The following is a 23348-nucleotide window of genomic DNA, read 5'->3' on the forward strand; positions in this document are numbered from 1 at the left end:
TAATTGCCGGTGCTTTTAGTGTCCCCCTCTCCTTTTATAGGGGGCACTGGAAAAAAGGAAAATTTGATTTTAGTGCCCAAAAAAAAAACAAAAAAAAACAAAAAAACAAAAAAAAAACAAAAAAGAAAAATAAAGGGCCTTGTAAATGTCTGCTGTGTCACCCAGGCGGGTGGCATGGTTTTAATGTTTTTGTTTTTGCAGGTAAACTCAAAAGAGTTTCATGCACAAGGACGCCCAGGTCCCTCTGCACCTCAGCATGTTGTAATTTCTCCCCATTCAAATAATATTCCCTTTTACTGTTTTTTTTCCCAAGGTGGATGAACTCACACTTTCTGACATTGTATTCCATCTGCCAAACCTTAGCCCATTCGCTTAACCTATCCAAATCTCTTTGCAGCCTCTCTGTGTCCTCTACACAACCCGCTTTCCCACTAATCTTTGTGCCATCTGCAAATTTTGTTACACTACACTCTGTCCCCTCTTCCAGGTCATCTGTGTATATTGTAAACAGTTGTGGTCCCAGCACCGATCCCTGTGGCACACCACTAACCACCGATTTCCAATCCGAAAAGCACCCATTTATCCCGACTCTCTGCTTTCTGTTAGCCAGCCAATTCTCGATCCATGCTAATACATTTCCTCTGACTCCGCATACCTCTATCTTCTGCAGTAACCTTTTGTGTAGCACCTTATCGAATGCCTTTTGGAAATCTAAATACACCACATCCATCGGTACACCTCTATCCACCATGCTCGTTATATCCTCAAAGAATTCCAGTAAATTAGTTAAACATGATTTCCCCTTCATGAATCCATACTGCGTCTGCTTGATTGCACTATTCCTATCTAGATGTCGCGCTATTTCTTCCTTAATGATAGTTTCAAGCATTTTCCCCACTACAGATGTTAAACTAACCGGCCTATAGTTACCTGCCTTTTGTCTGCCCCCTTTTTTAAACAGAGGTGTTACATTAGCTGCTTTCCAATCTGCTGGTACCTCCCCAGAGTCCAGAGAATTTTGGTAGATTATAACGAATGCATCTGCTATAACTTCCGCCATCTTTTTTAATACCCTGGGATGCATTTCATCAGGACCAGGGGACTTGTCTACCTTGAGTCCCATTAGCCTGTCCAGCACTACCCCCCAAGTGATAGTGATTGCCTCAAGGTTCTCGCTTCCCACATTCCTGTGACCAGCAATTTTTGGCATAGTTTTTGTGTCTTCCACTGTGAAGACCGAAGCAAAATAATTGTTTAAGGTCTCAGCCATTTCCACATTACCCATTATTAAATCCCCTTCTCATCTTCTAAGGGACCAACATTTACTTTAGTCACTCTTTTCCGTTTTATATATCTGTAAAAGCTTTTACTATCCGTTTTTATGTTTTGCGCAAGTTTACCTTCGTAATCTATCGTTCCTTTCTTTATTGCTTTCTTAGTCATTCTTTGCTGTTGTTTAAAATTTTCCCAATCTTCTAGTTTCCCACTAACCTTGGCCACCTTATACGCATTGGTCTTTAATTTGATACTCTCCTTTATTTCCTTGGTTATCCACGGCTTGTTATCCCTTCTCTTACTGCCCTTCTTTTTCACTGGAATATATTTTTGTTGAGCACTATGAAAGAGCTCCTTAAAAGTCCTCCACTGTTCCTCAATTGTGCCACCGTTTAGTCTGTGTTTCCAGTCTACTTTAGCCAACTCTGCCCTCATCCCACTGTAGTCCCCTTTGTTTAAGCATGGTACGCTCGTTTGAGACACAACTTCCTCACCCTCAATCTGTATTACAAATTCAACCATACTGTGATCACTCATTCCGAGAGGATCTTTTACTCGGAGATCGTTTATTTTTCCTGTCTCATTACACAGGACCAGATCTAAGATAGCTTGCATCTTGTAGGTTCTGTAACATACTATTCTAAGAAACAATCCCATATGCATTCTATGAATTCCTCCTCCAGGCTACCCCGTGAGATTTGATTTGACCAATCGATATGTAGGTTAAAATCCCCCATGATTACTGCAGTTCCTTTTTCACATGCCTCCATTATTCCCTTGATTATTGCCCATTCCACCATGAAGCTATTATTTGGGGGCCTATAAACTACACCCACCAGTGACTTTTTCCCCTTACTATCTCTTATCTCCACCCACAATTATTCAACATTTTGTTCATTAGAGCCAATATCGTCTCTCACAACTGCCCTGATATCATCCTTTATTAACAGAGCTACCCCACCTCCTTTCCCTTCTTGTCTATCTTTCCAAAGAGGCTCACCTAACCCATACCACCTAAATAAACTGCATCCCCTGAGCAAACAACTTTAATATAGGGAGCCCATTGGGGCCAGGACAAACTTCACAAACTATAACCCCAGCCAGTGATTAAGAAAAACCAACCAGATATTTGCAAGATAAACAAGACAAAAAAATAACAAAAAGCATGAGCCAAATAAATATAAGTGGCAGGCTCCAGTGCGACAGAAACTCCAGCAAGAAATGAAACAACTCTTCAGCCCAAAACCTCCTAACCGAACTCTTGAGAGTGACATCTGAATTTTAGGAATCTGACTTTAAAAAGTGACAACTTTTCTGAAAGAATCACCTTTGTTCTCAGTATAAATGCACGATGCAGTGTTATAATATAAATACAACACAAGTGCAGAATTCACAATCACCTTATTCATCAGCATTAGTCATTCTAATTTCACACGTATTAAAATATTAGCACAAACCCATTTGGCTCTGACATTTCCATTAGTGGGAAGGTGAGCAGAACATACTCCATGTAATTTATTTGCTCAAAGCTCAAAATGGGGATGATTTTAGTCTTTGATGTTGGTAGGCAATCTAAATTTCATTGACTCTACTCGGATGGCTAATTACTCACTTGCCTTTAAAAATAATATGCCGTGACATTATCTTTGACCCCAGTTTTGAATAGAATGCTTTTCATTCTTTTATCGAGGGTGCCATATTTTATAATCATCAGCCTAGATTTTCCTAGGCCTGTGGGAAACATGGCAGGCCAGGACTACTGACCAGCTACGTGACCCCACTGGCAACCAAGGAGTGGCTGATTATGAGCACAAAACGAGGATTAAAATGGTAGAAGGAGGAGCCGTGTCAGGGGGTGTCTATTGCGACAAAAACCCCAAGAATCTCAGAAGCTTCAGCGGAGGCAATGTTGGCTGACAAAAATGCAAGAGGAGACAGGCAGTGCCAGGAAACAAGGGGCAATATGGAGGAAAGTGGCCCACGCAGTTAGTGCCACCTCAACCACCCCACAAGCAGCAATACATTACAAAAGCCAAGTACTGCGGCTCCTGGAAATCTGAAATAAAAATCAGCAATACAGTGTTGTAAATGTTTTAAAGACTTCACAAAGTTGGCCATGGTCAGTGAAGGCCCAAGTAACCCATTCAGGTTCTGAAATAATCTGAAGAATTCTGATTGACCTCCATTCATTCCATGGGTCACAGTCTCAGGATAAGGGGTAAGCCATTTAGGACCGAGATGAGGAGAAACTTCTTCACCCAGAGAGTGGTGAACCTGTGGAATTCTCTACCACAGAAAGTTGTTGAGGCCAATTCGCGAAATATATTCAAAAAGGAGTTGGATGTAATCCTTACTACCAGGGGGATCAAGGGGTATGGCAAGAAAGCAGGAATGGGGTACTGAGGTTGCATGTTCAGCCATGAACTCATTGAATGGCGGTGCAGGCTCGAAGGGCTGAATGGCCTACTCCTGCACCTATTTTCTATGTTTCTATGTTTCTATGTCTGCATGGTGTAACTGAAGAGCCCAGTGAGACAGTTAATGCACGCCAGATACTTCATCAACCTCCCACTCCAGGCACGCATCCCACTCCCACTATTTTAGTGTTCCTTGCCACACTTCCTAAGATCAAGGATGGTGGTGAGTGAGAGAAAAGTGAAAGACTGCTCCAGTGGAGACATTTTCCTCTCATGTTGCAGTTAGTGGATAAATTGGAGAGGCCCATAATTTGCATTTGTTATGCCAGGGTGCGCAGAACACCCTGGTGATTGTGACAATCCAAAAGACAACTGCGGTAGCAAGAGGAGATTATAAAGCAATAGTTGCTTTAGGAGTGGCAGCCATGACTGCGACCATAGAGTCCCTCAAAACTCTCAGAGCTCAGGGCTTTAATAATGTAATTTGGTCTGTTCTCCTGCAGACAACAAGCTCAACTAAACCTGTGCCTCACATACGTGGGCTGCAAGGAGCAGCTGCAGATTTCACCAGTTCTTCTGATAGTGAAAGTATGGCTGCACCTTTGCAGCTCCTTAAATGCCATCAGCACAGAAAAATGGATAGGAAAATCAGGCAAGGTTTTTAACGGGCGGCTGAACCAGTTGTATGCCCCACGACATTAATGGTTGCCCCAATGGGGTAGATCTTGGCTTTGTACGCAAGTGTGAAATTGGCGATCGCGAATTGGGCAGTCCATTTTTACATCTCTCCTGATTTTTATTTCTACTGAAGTCAGTGAAAATAAAAATTGGAAGGTGAGTAAAGCAGGCTGCCGACTGACTCACTGTCACTCGTTTTAGACCATTGCACAAAGTCAAAATTACCCCATGTCTCTGAACGGCTTGAATTCAGGCAGATTTCACCATGAACGTCCAGACTATTAAGTCCATGTCTGACTTTCCATCACGGTGAACCCTAAAGAAGAGAGGCCTCTTTTTTGAGATTTAAAAAAATCTATGTATAATATATGTGCGTGTCTTGTCACACTACATGGAATGCAACTTCGTTGAATTCTGAGAACAAAGGCTGTGCTTCCTTCACCAAAATTAATACATTTTAAAGTTGCATTGAAGTTGCAGCCAACAGCAACTCAGCTAAACCTTTAATCTACATCATGCCTGTCGTTTTGTCCAATTGAAATTTCCCAAAGGTGTAATAGTGCTGAGATTTGAACAGTAATTTAAAAAAATCACAAAGTGACTCTATCGACCATTCCCTAACCAGGAAATTTCACAGATAAAAATAAAACTGTTCTGAGGGAAAGAGAAGCTTGCAAGTATCCATTATGAGCTTTCGTTAATTGTAGACCCAGACTTGGGTAAGAATGTGCAGCAATATACCAACATGTGCTTTTAAAATATTTAGCAGGGCTACAGGGAATGAACTACTCAAGCAGACTGCTCTGCTCTGGTGTTGAGTTATTGGGGCCGAAATTCAGCCCCCCGCAAACCTGCTGCACCTACCTTTTTCAAAGTGTTTTTACCGTCATTTCGGATGAGGTCGCTTCTTTCCCGAAATTCAACACTTTGTCTTTTTTTAAGTGGCCAGGAAGCCGGTCATAATCGGGGCGGAAGTGCGGCGGTAAGTGCTGGTGAGGGGCGGAAGTGGAGGCAGGACGGATTCTCTGCCGCTGTCACTCAGCAGTGGAGCGGTGGTGATGTCATTGCACGTGTGCGACGCTACGTACCTTTCCTCCTTTAAAGGGGAGACTATTGGCAATTATTTAGGATCGGCCACTGGGCCACCAGGGGGAGTTTCGGCCGGGCCAACGGCCTGGCACCCAGGAGGGGGTGCCAGGCTGCCTGTTGGCGGCCCGGCCAAATCTGGGGGCACAATAGTCCGGCTGACATTGAAGTCGTCCGGCAAAAAATAAATGGCGGCCGTGGCATTGGGCTCTTGCCTTTAATGGTCGCCCCGGAGCCGGGGCTGACAGAGGGAAAGAAAGGTGCACCGACAGAAAAAGCTGTCGGGGGCACTGCTCGGCGGCATTAGATTTCTCAGCCTGAATTTTGAGGCAGGTTGGGGGTCCCGGCGGTGCGCACACTGACGATGCAATCACGGCCGCTCGGCAGCGGTGGGGCGGAAGTGGGGACTACCAGAAACCGCCCCCCCCCCCCCCCCCCCCCCCCCCCGCTGAATTTAGCTTGCGGTGACTATTGGACCAGAAATCAGCAGCCATTCGACTCCGCTGCATGGCAGTAACAACCTTTATTCGGGAGCTGAATTTTGTCCTCACTGAGTGTTGTCCTGGCTTCACCAATTCAGGCGAGTGGTGAATGTTCCATCCTGCTCCTGACTTGTTCTTTATGGATGGTGGAGAGTCTTTGGAGGAACTTGAAGATGACTCACTCATTGCTGATTACCGCAGTCTCTGCCCTGCTCTTGTAGTCATGGTGTTGATACGGCTGGTGTAATTCATGGTCAATAGTGACCAGACATACCACGGGCTGGGTCATGGGAGATCTGCTCTATGTATTTGGTAGATACCAGAATAATTATATTGAAAAGAAAAATCAATAAAGTGGCTGGGGAGCCGAGAATCCACAATCCACAATCCACAATCTGCACAATAAATTATGGAAAGTTGAACAGCTCCCAAAGAATTGCGGGAGTGGAACAACAATACTTATTTCTAAAAGGAGAACAAAAGCAAGTACAAGAATTATTGTAGAAGTATCCTCCTGAGTAATACTTGTCGAGTATTGGCAAATCAAGTTATTGCAAAGATAATTCACTTCTTAATTAAGAATACAGATGTGTTCAAAGAAAACTGAGATACAGCAGACCATTGTTTTCCTTATGGAATTACCGAACAATAGGATGAAGGGAACAAATCTTCCACAGCAGCTGTATTGGTTTACTAAAATATTTGAAGGTGTCTGGAGAAAGGGACTATGGACAGAATCCAGGCTATAGACTGGATGAGAAAATGGTCAGAATCCTGAAGATATATATACTTTCTGAGAGCAGTGTCGGGCTAAATGGTGAGCTATCTAGTTTAAGATAGACAAATGAGTGAGACGAGAATCTTTTCTCTCTCCAATACTGCTCAAAGCAAAGGATGCAATTACCAGGATCCCAACAGATACTAGAAATGTATTTGTTAAATTCAGAGGCTGCTCTGTCAACAGTTTGAGATTTCTACTGATCTTGTCATTGCTCAGAGTGGGTTTTATCTACAGAAGCTCACAAAACAGAATCTAACATTCAAGCAGACAGTTTAGGCTGATCTTCAGCACAGGAGAAAGTCCTTGTGCCCACGGGGCTGGGAAAACCAATATTAATCATAAACAGAGAAGAAAATGGTGGTGCAAATAAATTGGTATATGTTGGCAGAACAATTTCAGATGATGGAGGTTAGTGCTCATAATGATAAGAATTCACTTGGTAGCTGCTATTTGCTGTACTTTGAAGTTGACTTGTAAAGCAATTAGTATTCCAGCATTTTCAGATTATATGAAATAAAAACAGAAAATGCTGGAAATCTCAGCAGGTCGGGCAGCATCTGTGGAGAGAAACAGAGTTAACGTTTCAGGTCTGTCACCCTTCATCAGAACTGGAGAGTGTTCGAAATGTATCAGATTCTTAAGGAAGTGCAAGGGCACTGAAAGGGGAGGGGAGGAAAGAACAAAAGGGAAGGTCCGTGATTTTGTGAAACCTTGTTTCCACCTGTTCTGCTATGTGTTAGTGAAACAGGAGGTAGAAAGTTAGTATTGGACACTGGCGCACAATGGGTGGTATCGCTGTGGACGCCTGTTCTACACCCGGCAGATATTCAGTTCTAATGAAGTTAGTGGAACTGAAGGCCTGACAAGGAATGTAGCGAGTAGCCAAAGTGACACTGGCCATTTTGCTCTCCCACCCATGATCAATTTCCATCCCCTGACTCAGTCATATAAGCGGAATAAATAATGATAAATTGGTGAAGATTATTATGTGCTCTTACATAAATTAGATCAAAACGTAGAAACATCGAAAATAGGTGCAGGAATAGGCCATTCGGCCCTTCGAGCCTGCACCACCATTCGATATAATCATGGCTGATCATGCAACTTCAGTACCCCACTCCTGCTTTCTCTCCATACCCCTTGATCCCTTTAGCCGTAAGGGCCACATCTAACTCCCTTTTGAATATATCTAATGAACTGGCCTCAACAATTTTCTGTGGTAGAGAATTCCACAGGTTCACAACTCTCTGAGTGAGGAAACTTTTCCTCATCTCGGTCCTAAATGGCTTACCCCTTATCCTTAGACTGTGACCCCTGGCTCTGAACTTCCCCAACATCGGAAACATTCTTCCTGCATCCAACCTGTCCAATCCTGTCAGAATCTTATATATTTCTAGGAGATCCCCTCTCATTCTTCTAAATTCCAGTGAATATAAGCCTAGTTGATCTAGTTTTTCTTCATATGTCAGTCCTGCCATCCCGGGAATCAGTCTGGTGAACCTTCGCTGCACTCCCTCAATACCAAGAATTAGGGGACCAAAACTGTATACAATATTCAAGGTGTGGCCTCACCAAGGCTCTGTACAACTGCAGTAAGACCTCCCTGCTCCGATACTCAAATCCTCTCGCTATGAAGGCCAACATGCCATTTGCCTTCTTCACCGCCTGCTATTCCTGCATGCCAACTTTCAATGACTGATGTACCATGTCACCCAGGTCTCGTTGCACCTCCCCTTTTCCTAATCTGTCACCATTCAGATAATAGTCTGTCTCTCTGTTTTTACAACAAAAGTAGATAACCTCACATTTATCCACATTATACTTCATCTGCCATGCATTTGCCCACTCACCTAACCTATCCAAGTCGCTCTGCAGCCTCATAGCATCCTCCTCGCAGCTCACACTGCCACCCAACTTAGTGTCATCCGCAAATTTGGAGATACTACATTTAATCCCCTCGTCTAAATCATTAATGTATAGTGTAAACAGCTGGGGCCCCAGCACAGAACCTTGCGGTACCCCACTAGTCACTGCCTGCCATTCTGAAAAGTACCCATTTACTCCTACTCTTTGCTTCCTGTCTGACAACCAGTTCTCAATCCATGTCAGCACACTACCCCCAATCCCATGTGCTTTAACTTTGCACATTAATCTCTTGTGTGGGACCTTGTCGAAAGCCTTCTGAAAATCCAAATACACCACATCAACTGGTTCTCCCTTGTCCACTCTACTGGAAACATCCTCAAAAAATTCCAGAAGATTTGTCAAGCATGATTTCCCTTTCACAAATCCATGCTGACTTGGACCTATCTTGTCACCTCTTTCCAAATACGCTGCTATGACATCCTTAATAATTGATTCCATCATTTTACCCACTACCGATGCCAGGCTGACCGGCCTATAATTCCCTGCTTTCTCTCTCCCTCCTTTTTTAAAAAGTGGGGTTACATTGGCTACCCTCCACTCCATAGGAACTGATCCAGAGTCTATGGAATGTTGGAAAATGACTCAATGCATCCGCTATTTCCAAGGCCATCTCCTTAAGTACTCTGGGATGCAGATCATCAGGCCCTGGGGATTTATCGGCCTTCAATCCCATCAATTTCCCCAACACAATTTCCCGACTAATAAGGATTTCCCTCAGTTCCTCCTTCTTACTTGACCCTCTGACCCCTTTTATATCCGGAAGGTTGTTTGTATCCTCCTTAGTGAATACCGAATCAAAGTAATTGTTCAATTGGTCTGCCATTTCTTTGTTCCCAGTTATGACTTGCCCTGATTCTGACTGCAGGGGACCTACATTTGTCTTTACTAACCTTTTTCTCTTTACATATCTATAGAAGCTTTTGCAGGCCATTTTAATGTTCCCTGCAAGCTTCCTCTCGTACTCTATTTTCCCTGCCCTAATCAAACCCTTTGTCCTCCTCTGCTGAGTTCTAAATTTCTCCCAGTCCCCGGGTTCGCTGCTATTTCTGGCCAATTTGTGTGCCACTTCCTTGGCTTTAATACTATCCCTGATTTCCCTTGATAGCCACGGTTGAGCCACCTTCCCTTTTTTATTTTTATGCCAGACAGGGATGTACAATTGTTGTAGTTCATCCATGCAGTCTCTAAATGTCTGCCATTGCCCATCCACTGTCAACCCCTTAAGTATCATTCGCCAATCTATCCTAGCCAATTCACGCCTCATACCTTCAAAGTTAGCCTTCTTTAAGTTCTGGACCATGGTCTCTGAATTAACTGTTTCATTCTCCATCCTAATGTCGAATTCCACCATATTATGGTCACTCTTCCCCAAGGGGCCTCGCACAACGAGATTGCTAATTAATCCTCTCTCATTACACAACACCCAGTCTAAGATGGCCTCCCCCCTAGTTGGTTCCTTGACATATTGGTCTAGAAAACCATCCCTTATGCACGCCAGGAAATCCTCCTCCACCGTATTGTTTCCAGTTTGGTTAGCCCAATCTATATGCATAATAAAGTCACCCATGATAACTGCTGCACCTTTATTGCATGCACCCCTAATTTCCTGTTTGATGCCCTCCCCAACATCACTATACTGTTTGGAGGTCTGTACACAATTCCCACTAGCGTTTTCTGCCCTTTGGTATTCCGTAGCTCCATCAATACCGATTCCACATCATCCAAGCTAATGTCTTTCCTTACAATTGCATTAATTTCCTCTTTAATCAGCAATGCCACCCCGCCTCCTTTTCCTTTCTGTCTATCCTTCCTAAATGTTGAATACCCTTGGATGTTGAGTTCCCAGCCTTGGTCACCCTGGAGCCATGTCTCCGTGATGCCAACCACATCGTATCCGTTAACTGCTATCTGCCCAGTTAATTCGTCCACCTTATTCCGAATACTCCTCGCATTGAGGCACAGAGCCTTCAGGATTGCCTGGTTAGAATCATTTTTATTCTGTAACTTCAGCAGAAAAAGCAATTTACAAGTGGAATATAGCTGTAGATGGAGCACGTGTATCTAGGCATGTCGTAGCCTCTGACTAGTGCATAGTCCAGAAACACAAGTCTACATCAACAACCCAGACAAAACATCATGGCCTTGCTGTGTAAGTATAAACCACTAGTGGCAGAGATTGCCCTCTGTCCCGTTTGGGGCGAATAATTTGTATTAAGTGCTGATCCTCCGCCAAATCGATGGGGCGGAGAATCGGTCGAAATTGCCCTCTTTTAAAAAAAAATTATTGGGGCAGTGTTTGGGGCGACTGAGAGGCGGAAGTGCGTTGGGAGCGGGATGGAAGGTGGGTGGTGTCATCAATGCGATGTGGAAGTGCTGTGCCACGCTGACGCATAGCAATGTCCCTCCCCTTCACTTAAAGGGCAGGGCCGCTGTGAGCTCTGCAACCACTTTCGTGGGGCCCACTGGGCCACTAGAGAGGGCTTCGGCCGGGCAGAAGTCCGACACCCAAGAGGGGGTGCCAGGCTGCCTGTTAGCGGCCCGGCCAAACCGGTGGCTACCATTGTCAATTAAAATAAAATGGCGGCAGCGGCGGTGCACCCACCCCTTTAAGGGCAGCTTCCCGCGGGAAAAGCTGTCGGGGGCACAAACTGGCTGTGGCTCTGCTCCCGCAGGGCAATTACCGTCGCGGGGCGGTAAGGGGCCGACGGGACGGGAACACGGGATACGGTGGAAACAGGACCCGGGAGGCAATTTCGGATGGGTCGAACCATCCGTCTGGTCGGAAAGGCCTTACTGCCCTATTACTGCCCCTCAGATGGGGTAATGGGCCTTAAAGAGGGGGACAATTTCGGCCCCCTAGTTTCCAGACTTTTCTTACCCTAACATAATATTTTTAATCTAGAAGAACATCCTATTATGAATATCGATAGCTGGTTGGTTGCAAAACACCAGCTGTTGCAAAGTGAAATCTATGTCTCTCTCGCTCTCTCTCTAATGATACCAACCGCATTTTTTCCCTAGATTGAATTGATACGTCCTTATTATACAGTATAAATGCACACGAGGCCCATACTTGAGAGAAGGTCACTCTGTGACCAGTTACCTTTATTACCAAGACCTCAAGTGATGAAGGTAGGTGGAGCTTCCCCTTTTATACCTGAAAGTCCAGGTTAGGAGTGTCTCCCACAAGTTCGCACCTTGTGGTCAATGTTCTCAAGAGGTACAACTTAGGTCAGCTTATACATGGGTTACAATGATAGTTGAATACATGACATGAATGAACTAAACATGACACCTTTCAGAAGCTGAATTAATCATATTCCATATGCCAACAGGGTCACAGTCTCATAATAAGGGATCGGGCATATAGGACTGAGATGAGGAGAAATGTCTTCATCCAAATGGTTGTAAATCTTTGGAATTCTCTACCCAAGAGGGCTGTGGATGCTCAGTTGTTTGTACTGTAAGGCCCTTTTCGAAAGGCACAGGGAGAACAGTTACTCATTTTTGCTTTAACATATTCCTCAGATGTGTCTACAAGTCACACACGAAGGGGTTAACAGCAAACAAATTCAGAAGCAAAATGTGATCTGCAAAGTGATTTTGGACTTAATGGGACGTTGGTGAAATTCATTCTGTTCACAGTTTTTGTAAAAAAAGTTGATGGGAGTCTCACACGGAAGAAATTTCAATTCAATGGTTGTTACTTCAGTTTTAGAGCACTTCCTTTGTAGAGTTGTGGAGACAGCAATTTCTGTTATATTTTTGACCTCATTACAACAGTGACTACCCTCCAAAAGTATTTCATTGCCTATAAAGTGCTTTGAGATGTCCGGTGGTCGTGAAAGGCGCTATGTAAGTGCAACTCTTTCTTTCCCAGAGGGTGTGTAAAGTGAGCGCAGCAAATGACACCCTCCGACAGATCATTTGAACTGAATGTGGGGCATGTCCCCACTTGATTTAAAAACTGACGAGGGCACTAACTGCAAGGGGGTGCGAATGTGCTGCATGCTTTCTTATTTTCCTGTCCCTTTCACTTTTGCTCATTTCCCTTGTTCCAAAAGCAGACGGGTGACTAGGTTTCCATGAATGATATTCTTTAAATGGGCTGGGAGATGTGTAGGGAGAGACAGGAGGGATAGCGGGTGAGGCCGAAAACGGCCGAAGAACGGGCACGGAGGTCCAGCCGATCTTAACAGCAGGACCTCGGTAACATGTTGTCGCTCCGTGCCTTGCTAGGCAGTCGGCCAACTGGGCAGCCAGGTTGGGGGGGGGGGGGCGGCAGCGGCAGAGCGACCTTGGGCATGGTCTCCGGCAAACGGGAGAGGGGGGAAAGGTCAGTAATTGGGCTGGGGTGGTGGGGGTGGAGTTTGGCATTTGAATGGGGGTGGGGGACGGGGGGCCTGCAATCAGGGGTGTGGGGAGGAGTGAAGATCGACAATCGGGAAGTGGGAGAGGCACGTGGTTGGGAGGGCTTGGGGGAGGCTAGAGATCGGGGCTGGGGGTGGGGGGCAGCAGAGGAGGCTGGCAATTGGGGCTGAAGGCTTCCTTGAAGGGCCTGGGAGCGGGGGGGAGCACCTCTGCAACTCCTAGCCCACAAGGAGTGCTGAAACAGCCATTTACCTGAGGTAGCAGTCAGCTGTCGAGTTTCCTGACCCCCGGGAAGCTTGTGCAGCAGTAAATTTGAAATCAGGCTCCCAATTGCACTGCGCGAGCCCGATTTAAAATGGTTAATTAAGTGCCCCACCTCTCCATGGCAGGAAACTCGGATTCCCCGATATCTGCCGCCGTAAAAATGGCAGCTACGAATGTCCTTTGTGGGGGGATTAATATCAAGGCTGAAATGTCTTGAGATTGGGTACAAGATATTGGCGAGCAGTTCTATTTTAATCCAGGCCTCTACCTCTATCAACTCCTCAAGTAGATGAAGAAAATGCCATTAAAGGTATTAACAGATGCTTTCTTTTGACAGTGTAAGTCCCTTTGATCCTTCTTTAAGTCAGAATCGATAATGCTTATTAAAGTTCTTCTTTTCTCTTTTATTCCATTTGGTCTTTGGAAATCTTTGCTTAACTATCTTTAATTTACAGCACTATTGAAGTAATTTGCAGCCGTTGCCCTCAGATATGTCACTGTGTTGCACTGTTCTCGCAGGCAATCAAACCTCTGTGGGGACTCCTATCTGCCCAAGATCTTTCTCCAGTTTCAAGTAATGCAATCTGAAATGTGGCCATTAAAATGGTTTTAGCACTTGTTCGAGCCCTAAGCTGGCTTCATCCCAGGGTTTTTTCATGATATTAATTGTGATCTGTAACTTCTTGATCCAATTTTTAGAAGATGCTTCACTTGCTTGTCAAAACTTTCTGTGAAATAACTGTCGTAATCCTTTTGTGACATCTCTAAATGGAGCTAGTTACAGATAAGGGTCAAGGAGCTGGTGAACATGCTACGTCCTGGAGGAATTATATGCAACTGTTTCTATTTACCTCTCGATGCTTTACTTGATAATTTCCTTCTCTCACTTTCACCACGTGCTCAGAAGGTAAACCGCGTTTAGAACCGTCTGCTGTGAGTCTTAGAGCAGCGCGTTTATAGCTATAAAATTAAAGAGAAATGACAGTAGTTTTTAACAATTATTTTCTTTCCGGGGATCAGGTTACACAGTGGGTTAGTAGCCCTGTCCTTTCAGACTGGTCAAATCCTCTACCTGTGAAAATGAAATAAGTTTAGTCCATTTTAGACGAGTCCATATCTCCTCCTGGCTTTTTTTGCCAATTAGTATCCATGGTTATTGGACCTCCTGCCGTTTCTCCCTATTTAGTCTACTAAAACTACTGATCATTTTGAACACCTCTATTAAATCTCCCCTTAATCGTCTTTGCTTTAAGGAGAGCAATCCCAGCCTCTCTGGTCTCTCCACATAACTGAATTTCCTCATCCCAGGTACCATTCTGGTAAATCTTCTCTGCACCCTTTCCAAGGCCTTGATGTCCTTTCCACAATGTGATGCCAAGAATTGAACACACTACTTTCGCTGCGGTTTAACCAGTGGCTTATTAATGTTGGCACTGGGTAGAAAAGGTTTCATTTTTGAGCTTCGGTATCCCTTTCCTTGAAGAACATAGAAATTTCCTTCACTAAATTAAAAGGAAAAAGGAAAAAGGAACTGTACATAATCTTCCAGTTCATTGGCAAACATTTGAGAATGTCTGATGTTTTTAGAAACAGCGTAACAGCAATTTCCATTGATAGAGCACCTTTAACCCAGAAAAACATGCGAGGTACTGCACGTTAAATGTTGCTCTCTGGATGTGGACAACTGGCATGCCACATTGATTGCTCTTCATTAGTTAACCCTGAGAAGCTGGCGAGGGGCTTGCTCCTTGAACTGATGCAGTTCATGTGGTGATGGTGCTGCCACAAGAGGAATCAGGTAAGGAATTCTAGGATATTGACCCAGTTAAAATGACCCCCAAAGAGAGATCTGAGGCGATAACCAGATCTGGAAATTGCAAGAGATGGTGAGGTGTCGGTGTCTTTGGATTGGCTCAAATTTTCAAAGAAGCAATCAAAAAATAGTGGCAGATTTTTTTTTGTGTTTCGACACATTTATCTTTGAATGCATACTATAGGCACGATTTTCATTATGTTCAATCCAGCAGCAATCAGCTAATTGGAGACCTTTTCTATTTTTGGTTGTGTTGTGTCTGTGATCCTTCATCTTATCTGCTGCTGGTACTTCGCCAGACTGCCATGTAACAGCTGCTACCATCTTCAGCAGACTGTCGTGGTGCACAGTTATGGATACCACAACATTAAAACACTGTAACCAATCTTAAGTAGAAAAAACAAAAATCATTTAACTGCTAATGGCCATTTTACATGCAATAACAACAATACTGTAGTGTGTTGGAGGCTCTAATACCCTGTCAGAGTGAGAGTTTAGGATGCAGGTTGTTAGTGCTCACAGCCTGCAACACACTCCAACCCATTTCCATGTAACACATGTATACAATATAAGGTAAAGCCAGAGTGAGTTCCCTCTAAATAAAGCATTTGTAGGCTATGGACAAATCCTGGTAAAACTGCACTTTATATTGTTCCAAACTACCTTCAGATAGACTAGATTCTGTGGCAACAGAAAAATGAAAGGCTGTGAAATTTGATGTTCTAGCACCGGCCATTAAAACCGGTTTACTTGAAACAATGGCGGCCGCCTTGCTTCTGCCCGCTTCCGGTGTAGGATGCGGCGGCAGCCATGTTGGAAAGGTTGGTAGTGCTGCCATTGCCTCTCCAATATAAATGTACAGAGCATGACGTCAATCGGCATGAAACGCCTGATTTGAATTATGGCTGTGATTTTGGACGTCGCCGCACTCCATACCGCCCTCTCCCAGCCAGGCATGGAAGAACATGCATGCAGCAGATGTACAGAGATGCTGTCGGCACTTCTTAAAGTGACACACACATTTTTAAAAAATTGTTCCTGAGTTGTGGGCATCGCTGGCAAGGCCAGCATTTATTGCCCATCCTTAATTGCGCTTGAGAAGGTGGTGGTGAGCCGCCTTCTTGAACCGCTGCAGTCCGTGGGGTGAAGGTACTCCCACAGTGCTGTTAGGGAGGGAGTTCCAGGATTTTGACCCAGCAACGATGAAGGAACAGTGATTTATTTCCAAGTCAGGATGGTGTGTGACTTGGAGGGGAACTTGCAGCTGATGATGTTCCCATGCGCCTGTTGCCCTTGTCCTTCCAGGTGGTATAGGTCACGGGTTTGGGAGGTGCTGCCGAAGAAGCCTTGGCAAGTTGCTGCAGTGTATCTTGCAGATGGTACCCACTGCAGCCACGGTACGTTGGTGATGGAGGGAGTGAATGTTTAAGGTGGTGGATGGGGTGCCAATCAAGCGAATTGCTTTGTCCTGGGTGGTGTGAAGCTTTTTGAGTGTTGTTGGAGCTGAACTCATTCAGGCAAGTGGGGAGTATTCCATTACACTCCTGACTTGTGCCTTGTAGATGGTGGAAAGGCTTTGGGGAGTCAGGAGGTGAGAGACTCGCCGCAGAATACCCAGCCTCTGACCTGCTCATGTAGCTAAAGTATTTATGTGTCTGGTTCAATTAAATTTCTGGTCAATGGTGACCCCCAGGATGTTGATGTTGGATGATTTGGCGATGGTAATGCCGTTGAATGTCAAGGAGCGGTAGTTAGATGTTCTCTTGTTGCAGATAGTCATTGCCTGGCACTTGTGTGGTGCGAATGTCATCTTTGCCACTTATCAGCCCAAGCCTGAATGTTGTCCAGGTCTTGCTGCATGCGGACATGCACTGCTCTATTGTCTGAGGAGATGCGAATGGAACTGAACATTGTGCAATCATCAGTGAACATCTATATTTCTGACCTTATGATGGAGGGAAGGTCATTGATGAAGCAGCTGAAGATGGTTGGGCCGAGGACACTGACTGGAGGAACTCCTGCAGCGATGATTGGCAATTATTTTCCTTTGTGCTAGGTATGATTCTAGCCACTGGAGAATTTTCCCTCCGATTCCCAATGACTTAAATTTTTCTAGGGCTCCTTGATCTGATATTCAGTCCCATGGAAGTTAATGGGGTTGAATACTGGGGCGCGGGGAGGGGCGGGTTGGGGGGGGGGGGGCGGGTGGATAAAAGGCGGCCTGTGCCACCCAGCCCGTTGAGCTTGATTGTCCGAGACAAATCTCTACCTCTTCATGTGGGAGTCTTGCTTCTCAGCAGGTTTGTCAACTGCGGAGCATATCATAGCCAAACCCATCACCCTGTCATCACTCAGAATCCACTTTTCCAACAGGAATTGGCGGGCATTGATCAGTACATGGAGCCCCGACTGACCTTTCATTTTCCATCCCAGGGATGCTGAGACCAATTACAGTCTGGCCCCTTGCTGATCTGAGTGGCTCAGTACTACAGTGGGCAGTTACTGCAGCAGGGAGCGCACATTTAACACATGAGTTTACTGCACATTTAGTGCAGGATTTCAGAAACTTAAAGAAGGGGAAGAGAAATTCACTTTCGCAACCTTTTGAAGTGTTACATTGACAGAATCCTCATCTCAAATATTTCATCTATGGATTTCAGTGACAGAATGTCAACTCTAATTCGAAATGCTGCTGGAAATCAGAAGTGAGCTTGTGTTGCCAGGCAGGAGAGTGCTGAGCCGATTGCAGTTGTTGTGGATGTAACCTGGTCAATGCAACAGCTGGCGTGTGAGCTTGTGACAAACAGCTGATCATGGAGGCGGCCCTGCAGTCTGCCAATGTTTGTGACATTGCACAGGGGAGAGACACCACCATAATTTCCATGCCGGCTCTTTGTTTGTTTGTTTTTTTAGCTGTTAAAATCCTTGACATAAGTGCAGATGTCTGCTGATGTGGAAGCAAGCGGCTGTGAACAGATGCATTGCTAATCGGAGATCCCCACTGCAATCCAGATCAGTGAGTAAGCTTTTACAATATTGGGTGGCACATAAGGCTGTTTGGTTTTGACTAATGAGCCACTTTTCATATTAAGTCGCATTGGGAGCAATGCTTGGAAAATGCAAACCCACAGGATTCCTCTTGCAATCTCCCTTACACTGTATTTAAACACATTTCTGTACTCTGGTGTAAATCAAAACTTCTATTTATTTTGAGCAACTTGCCGCACGACTCTAATTACTATAAATTACCATAGAAAATGTTGCAGGTGAATGCCTCCAATGAAACTCAACCAGCCTTGCTTGGAAGAAACAGATCAGGGATACCCTAAGGTCATCGACCTGCCAGATGCGAAGGAATGTTAAAGTTCTTGCTGCCTGTGTGGATGAGGGAAAAGCCTGCAGGATGGATGAGCAAGCTGACCATGACACCAGGGTGCAAGAGGGCATTCAAGTGGGGAGACTTAAAGCAAATGCAGTTGTGGTAGGGGACAGTATAGTCAGAGGGATAGATACTGTTCTCTGCAGCCATGACCAGAAAGGTTGTGTTGCCTGCCTGCTAGGGTTAAAGACTTCTCGCGGCTGGAGAAGAACTTGGAATGGAAAGGGGAGGATCCATTTGTCTTGGTCCACATAGGAACTAATGATATAGGCAGAAGTAGGAATGAGGTTCTGCTGAGAGAGTGTGAGGAGTTGGGGTCCAAATTAAAAAGCAGAACCTCAATGGTAATAATCTCTAGATTGTTACCTGAGCCACTTACCAATTGGCATAGTGATAAGCAGATTAGATGGTTAAATGTGTGGCTCAAAGCTTGGTGTGGGAGGCAGGGGTTTCCCTTCCTGGGGCACTATGTTCTTATGAAAGAGGGAGCTGTTCCGTTGGGTTCCTGAAACCAGTGTCCTGGCGAATCGAATAACCAAAGCAGTTGACACAGCTTTAAACTAATGAAGTAGGGGTGGGAGGATTCAGGAAAGAGTAAATTTAAAAGCAGCAAGGGAAATATTAAGACTCTAGAGCAGAGCAGTGTTTTGGGTAAAAAAGAGCAGAGTGGGTCAGGAAGGGACAGAGAGAGTAACAAAGGTAATAAGGCATCGGTGACTAAGGTGACATCAGGGAAAAATAGAAAAAAGTCAAAGCTAAAGGCATTATATCTGGATATGCGAAGCATTCGCAACAAAATAGATAAACTAATAGCACAGATAAAAATTAATAGCTTTGATCTAATAGACATTACGGAGACATGGTTGCAAAGTAACCAAGGTTGGGAACTAAATATTCCAAGGTACTTAACTTTTAGAAGAGATAGGCAAAGTGGAAAAGGAGGAGAGGTAGCCCTGATAATAAAGCATGGGACAAAGACAGTAGAGAGAAAGGATCTTAGCTCAGAAAATCAAGAAGTAGTATGAGTTTGGCTGGAGCTAAGAAACAACAAGGGCAGGAAACATTGGTGGAAGTTGTTTGAAGGCCCCCAAACAGTCATTGTAATGTAGGGCAGAGTATAAATTAGGAAATTAGAGGCGCATGTAACAAGGATAATAGCCAGTAATCATGGAGGACTTTAATTTACATATAGACTGGGCAAACCAAATTTGCAGTAATAGTGTGGAGGACGATTTCATGGACTGTATACAAGATGGTTTTCTAGATCAGTATGTTGAGGAACCAACTAGAGAACAGGCTATTTTAGGTCGAGTAGTGTGTAATGAGAAAAGGTTAATTAATAACCTTGTAGTAAAGGGGCCTTTAGGGAAAAGTGACCATAATATGAAAGAATGGTATATTGAGTTTGAAAGTGATTTAGTTAAGATCAAAACTAGGGTCATAAATCTAAACAAAACAAACAATGTAGTTATGAGGGGCAAGTTGGCTAAAGTAGATTGGGAAACTACATTAAAAGATATGATGGTAGACAAGCAATGGCTAGCAGTTAAAGAATACATGTTCTTTATATGTTCAGCCATGAACTCATTGAATGGCAGTGCAGGCTCGAAGGGCCGAATGGCCTACTCCTGCACCTATTTTCTATGTTTCTATGTAATACGTCATTTACCACAAATATACATTCTTTTAAGGCACAAAACCCCACAGGAAAAGTGGTCCAACCGTGGCTAACAAGAAAAGTTAAACATAGTATTACATCAAAGGAAGGGGCTTATAATGTTGACAAAAAGAGTTTTAAGCATCAGGATTGGGAGGATTTTAGAATTCAGCAAAGTAGGCCAAGAAATTGATAAGGAAAGAGAAAAAAGAATATAAGACTAAATTAGCAAGAGACATAAAAACAGATTGTAAATATTTCTATAGGTATGTAAATAGGAAGAGATTTGTGAAAGTAAACATGGGCCCATTAGAGGCAGAGACAGGAGAAATTATAATGGGCAATAAGAAAACAGAGTGTCTTTTTGCACTGTGTTTTTTCTGCACCTACGTCCTCTGGACTTTGCTCCCAATGCCTCTCAGCATGCACAGACTCCTTGGATCCGAAATCGAAACCAGAAGTGGAACCCCACAATGAGGTGCTGCTGATAGAAACATAGAAATTTACAACGCAGAAGGAGGTCATTCCAGCCCATCATGTCCGCACCGGCCGACAAGAGCCACACAGCCCTTGGTCAGCAGCCCCAAAGGTTACATATAAACCTATGAACAATGACGGAAAGGCAAAGAGCACCCAGCCCAACCAATCTGCCTCACCACAACAGCGAAACCCCTTATACTAAAACATTCTACACTCCACCTCAACTGGAGCCATGTGATCTCCTGGGAGAGGCAAAAACCAGATAAAAGCTCAGGCTAATTTAGGGAGAAAAAATCTGGGAAAATTCCTCTCAGACCCATCCAGGCAATCAAAACTAGTCCAGGAGATCACCCTGGCCGTATTCGATTCCCTGCAGTACTTACCATTATATCTGCTCTATCCAATAAAAGGTCATCCAGTCTAATCCCAATTACCAGCTCTAGATCCATAACCCTACAGGTTACTGCACTTTAAGTGCCTATCCAACCATCTCTTAAATGTGGTGAAGGTTTCTGCATCCACCACTCTTCCAGGCAGCGAGTTCAAGATCCCCACAACCCTCTGCATAAAGAAGCCCCTCCTCAAATCCCCTCTAAACCTTCCACCAACCACCTTAAAACTATGCCTCCTTGTAATAGACCGCTCCACAAAAGGAAATAGACCCTTACTATCCACTATGTCCAGGCCCCTCAATATTTTGTACACCTCAATGAGGTCTTCTCTCAACCTCCTCTGTTCCAATGAGTACAAACCCAGCCTATCCAATCTGTCCTCATAACTAAGATTCTCCATTCCAGGCAGCATCCTAGTAAATCTCCTCTGCATCCTTTCTAGTGCAATCACGTCCTTCCTATAATACAACGACCAGAACTGCATGCAGTACTCCAGCTGTGGCCTAACCAAAGTATTACACAATTTAAGCATAACCTCCCTGTTCTTATATTCTATAACTCGGCCAATAAAGGCAAGCATTCCGTGTGCCTTCTTAACCACCTTATGCACCTGGGCCTGCTACTTTCAGGGATCTGTGGTCAAGCACTTCAAGGTCCCTTTGTTCATCTACACTATTAAGCGGTCTACCACTTAATATGTATACCCTTTCCTTCATAGCCCTCCCAAAGTGCATCACCTCACACTTCTCTGAATTAAATTCTATTTGCCACTGCTCTGCCCACATTAATGATTTGGACAAAGGAATTGAATGTAATATCTCCAAGTTTGCAGATGACACTAAGCTGGGTGGCAGTGTTTGCATGAGGAAGATGCTAAGAGGCTGCAGGGTGATTTGAACAGGTTAGGTGAGTGGGCAAATGCATGGCAGATGCAGTATAATGTAGATAAACATGAGGTTATCCACTTTGGTGGCAAAAACAAGAAGGCAGAATATTATCTGAATGGTGACAGATTAGGAAAAGGGGAGGTGCAACGAGACCTGGGTGTCATGGTACATCAGTCATTGAAAGTTGGCATGCAGGCACAGCAGGCAGTGAAGAAGGCAAATGGCATGTTGGCCTTCATAGCGAGAGGATTTGAGTATAGGAGCAGGGAGGTCTTACTGCAGTTGTACAGGGCCTTTGTGAGGCCACACCTTGAATATTGTGTACCCTAATCTGAGGAAGGACATTCTTGCTATTGAGGGAGTGCAGCGAAGATTCACCAGACTGATTCCCGGGATGGCAGGACTGACATATGAAGAAAGATTGCATCGACTAGGCTTATATTCACTGGGATTTAGAAGAATGAGAGGGGATCTCATAGAAACATATAAAATTCTGATGGGATTGGACAGGTTAGGTGCAGGAAGAATGTTCCCGATGTTGGGTAAGTCCAGAACCAAGGATAAGGGGTAAGTCATTTAGGACCGAGATGAGGAGAAACTTCTTCACTCAGAGAATTGTGAACCTGTGGAATTCTCCACCACAGAAAGTTGTTGAAACCAGTTCGTTAGATATATTCAAATGTTAGTTAGATGTGGCCCTTACGGCTAAAGGGATCAAGGGGTATGGAGAGAAAGCAGGAATGGGGTACTAAAGTTACATGATCAGCTAATGATTATATTGAATTGTAGTGCAGGCTCAAAGGGCCTGCACCTATTTTCTATGTTTCTATGACCAGTAGATTGATATCCTCCAATTGCCCATGACTTACCTCTTCATTATCAACCACACAGCCAATTTTAGTGTCGTCTGCAAACTTCTTAATCATACTCCCTATAGTCAAATCTAAATCATTTGTATATACCACAAAAAGCAAGGGACCCAGTACTGAGTTCTGCGGAACCCCACTGGAAACATCCTTCCAGCCACAAAAACATCCATCAACCATTACCCTTTGCTTCCTTCCTCCAAACCAATTTTGGATCCAACTTGACACTTTGCCCTGTATCCCATGGGCTTTAACCTTCATGACCAATCTACCATGTGGGACCTTATCGTATGCACTACCCTCATCGACCCTCATGGTTACTTCCTCAAAAAATTCAATCAGGTTAGTCAAACATGATCTTCCCTTAACAAATCCGTGCTGACTGTCCCTAATTAATCCTTGCCTTTCCATATGCAGATTTATCCTGTCTTTCAGGATTTTTTCCAATAATTTTCCCACCACTGAGATTAGGCTGACAGGCCTGTAATTACTCGGCCTGTCCCTTTCTCCCTTCTTAAACATTTGCATTCCTCCAATCCTCCGGTACCATGCCCAGATCCAAAGAAGATTGGAAAATGATGGTCAAGGCCTCTG

General features: G+C 44.3%; 1 protein-coding gene across 1 annotated transcript in view; it reads left to right on the forward strand.

Moving 5' to 3' along the window:
• LOC139273878 (large ribosomal subunit protein eL33-like) overlaps positions 1–23348 on the forward strand; it is a 40384-nt gene that overhangs the window by 11058 nt on the left and 5978 nt on the right. Inside the window, exon 2 of the mRNA XM_070890954.1 lies at positions 4196–4280. Within this exon, the coding sequence (XP_070747055.1) occupies positions 4196–4280 (85 nt within the window). The remainder of the gene's footprint in view (positions 1–4195; positions 4281–23348) is intronic.

The sequence above is a fragment of the Pristiophorus japonicus genome, chromosome 9 (genome assembly GCF_044704955.1).
Source record: "Pristiophorus japonicus isolate sPriJap1 chromosome 9, sPriJap1.hap1, whole genome shotgun sequence".
NCBI lineage: Eukaryota > Metazoa > Chordata > Chondrichthyes > Pristiophoridae > Pristiophorus > Pristiophorus japonicus.